Source organism: Notothenia coriiceps, unplaced genomic scaffold, assembly GCF_000735185.1.
Source record: "Notothenia coriiceps isolate Sejong01 unplaced genomic scaffold, NC01 NC01_scaffold00010728, whole genome shotgun sequence".
In the NCBI taxonomy this organism is placed as follows: Eukaryota; Metazoa; Chordata; class Actinopteri; order Perciformes; family Nototheniidae; genus Notothenia; species Notothenia coriiceps.
In genome coordinates this window covers 1-2,459 of record NW_011343429.1, presented here as the reverse complement: position 1 = coordinate 2,459, position 2,459 = coordinate 1, and the positions used below count along the sequence as shown (strand labels likewise).

The window sequence follows — 2,459 nt, the reverse complement described above, 5'->3', positions numbered from 1 at the left end:
TCGCGTTTTTCTGGAGGGTCTAATAAGTTACTTACCATGGGGATCTAGCCTGCTAAACAGAGAACCAGCGTCGTAGGACCGGAAACCAGAGTTTTCCCTGAAGTTAGCCGGCTAAGCGAAAATTCTGCTTCGTAGTATACCCCCCAGGTGTCCCACAACAAAAACTATCTCTGACCGAGAGTTGCCCGATCATAAACTGGTAACAACAACAACTTGCTAGGGCAGCCCCTCCTTAAGGGAGATAGCTGCTGTCCAAGGCTGGTCAGCTGCGTCAGAGGGCGAAGGAGGACAGGGTCAATTATTTCCCAAAAAAAACAACAAACATATCTGAGAAAATAGTCAAATGACAAGATAAATGTGAAAATACCAATGAATGGGTACAAAACACAATGACTCAAATACAGTTAGAATACAATAATTAAAATTCCATAGCATATCTAAAAAAAATACATGAATGTATAGGGGCCGGACAACTAAAGTAACATGTGATTGACAGTGACAGCAGCTCCTCACCTGTGTGCGTAGGGTCTGAACTGTCAGGGCCTCCCCCTCCACTGCAGCTGGTCCGGTGAAGCCCTTCCTGCCTGAGAAGCTCCACTTGCCGAAGTGGCTCTCGTAGTGAAGCCCCCCGCCCGGCCCGAAGCCGGCCCGCTGACCCGCTCTGTGGCCCGAGGTCTCCAGGAGGCTCGGGACGCAGAAGCGCTCCGGGCCGGGCAGAGGGGGGGGGAGCAGAGAGCTGCTGAAGGACAGCTGGGAGCTGGACAGCTGGTGGCCCAGGAGCCCCTGGATGGAGGACGTTCGCTGCAAGGAGCTGAGCAGGCCTGCCTCCATCCTGCCCTCTGATTGGCTGAGCAGAGCTAGTGGGAGGGGCTGGGGGTGGCGAGGCCAGCTCTGGGTTGGACCTACAGGGTTGTCTGTACCTGAAAAGCAAAATAAGTGTTTCTTAAAAAAGGTAAAACATTGAATTATTTCAGCAAACAAAAATAACGTTGCTACTATATTTGTTTACAACACCCGAAGCAGTGGTTGGCTTTAGGTCTTACCCATGAAAGGCTGGAGATTAGTGATGTGCGGCTGGGGCAGGCTGGAGGCGGGGGTGCTGTGGGTGGTGTGGACTGCTGGGTTGGTGGAGATGGAGGTGGAGCCCCCCCCGCAGTCTGAGTCCTCGATGTTACCTCCGCTGTTACAGCCCGCACCACAACCCTTCTGTAGCCTGCAGAGACCAGTCTCACATTACCATAAGAAGACATGGGACTTTTAATAGCGCTTTTCCAAATGCTCAAAGACGCTTTGCATACAATATGAACAGAAACAGTACAAAGAAAAGCAAAAACATAAATCCTAACCCAAGTGTGGAGTAAAATGGGGGGGTGGGCGGTGTTGTTGATCAGAGTTTGAAATCTAGAGTGAGTTGAGATATTTTCACTTAGCTTTCCCCCTGTCCCCAAAACACTGCATTCATCACATCAAGTCTAAAGCACGTACCTGTCCCAGCTGCTGATGAGCCAGGTGTAAATGTTGTGCGGGCTGACAGGCCCCCCCCACACAGAGCGCAGCTGGCTGTGCCCCCCGGCGTACGAGGTGGTGAGGGGGGACACGTAGATGGGATATCCGATGGGCTGGTCGCACGAGGAGTTGATCATATTCCTCAGGGCCTGCTTGGCGTTCTGAATGCTGCCGCGCTCTGGGTTACGGTTGCGCAGGAAGACCAGCTCCTGCTGCTGCCCCGCCCACAGCCCCCGCACACACTCTCTGTTCACCTGTAGGAGCAGAAGAAGAAGAAGAAGTGAGAGGAGAGCAGGAGGCGGAACGGCTGAATATAAACAACTACATCTGGTCCAGGGCAGAAAGAGCAGCATGGTGTAAATAAAGCAATTACATTTCATAGAAAAATGCACCAATAATCAATTAAAATAGATATTTTATATTGTAGTAAATATGTTAATCTTTCCATTAACTTCTTATGTTTACGTATATTGTTTTTGTCAATTTGATTGTATCTTTTATTGGACATATGTAACTTTAACACCCTCCTATATACACATCTATCTATTTTTGCAATGTTTTACTTCACTCAACTTAAAATGTCAGTTCAACTTAAATGTCAAATGTCAGTATAAAATAGAGCAGCCGTCACCCAGCCCGATCTCCCCCGGGATAAACAGATTATTTTGATTCCTAAAAACAAGCCGGAGACGAGGAGACAGCCGGTGATGCTTGTCTATGTTGAGCTGCTGTGATGAAAGTCACATTTCAGACTTGATCTGACCATTAAAGTATTATGGTATGGTAATAAGAGAGAGAGAGCTGTAACCTTGATGACTCTGAAGCTGAGGAACCTCTTGTTGAGCATGATGATCTTGTACTCGTCGCTGCCGTCATCCATGATGTGGCGCAGTGCGAGCAGTGAAGGCATGTTTGCTAAAATGGCGTCTGCGCCACACGGGGTCGCCCTCGTG

At 49.1% G+C, this 2,459-nt stretch overlaps 1 protein-coding gene across 1 annotated transcript; it reads right to left on the bottom strand.

Annotated features, from left to right (window-relative positions):
* Nucleotides 1–513: 513 nt before the first annotated feature.
* Nucleotides 514–2,453, bottom strand: LOC104946169 (pecanex-like protein 3; the record flags this gene model as incomplete). Its single annotated transcript, XM_010771947.1, has 4 exons — nucleotides 2,315–2,453; nucleotides 1,486–1,760; nucleotides 1,044–1,213; nucleotides 514–920 (listed from the first exon to the last, which is right to left on the bottom strand). Coding segments are annotated over exons 1-4 (954 nt in total), but the record flags the coding sequence as incomplete, so codon positions are not given.
* Between the last annotated feature and the right edge of the window lie 6 nt (nucleotides 2,454–2,459).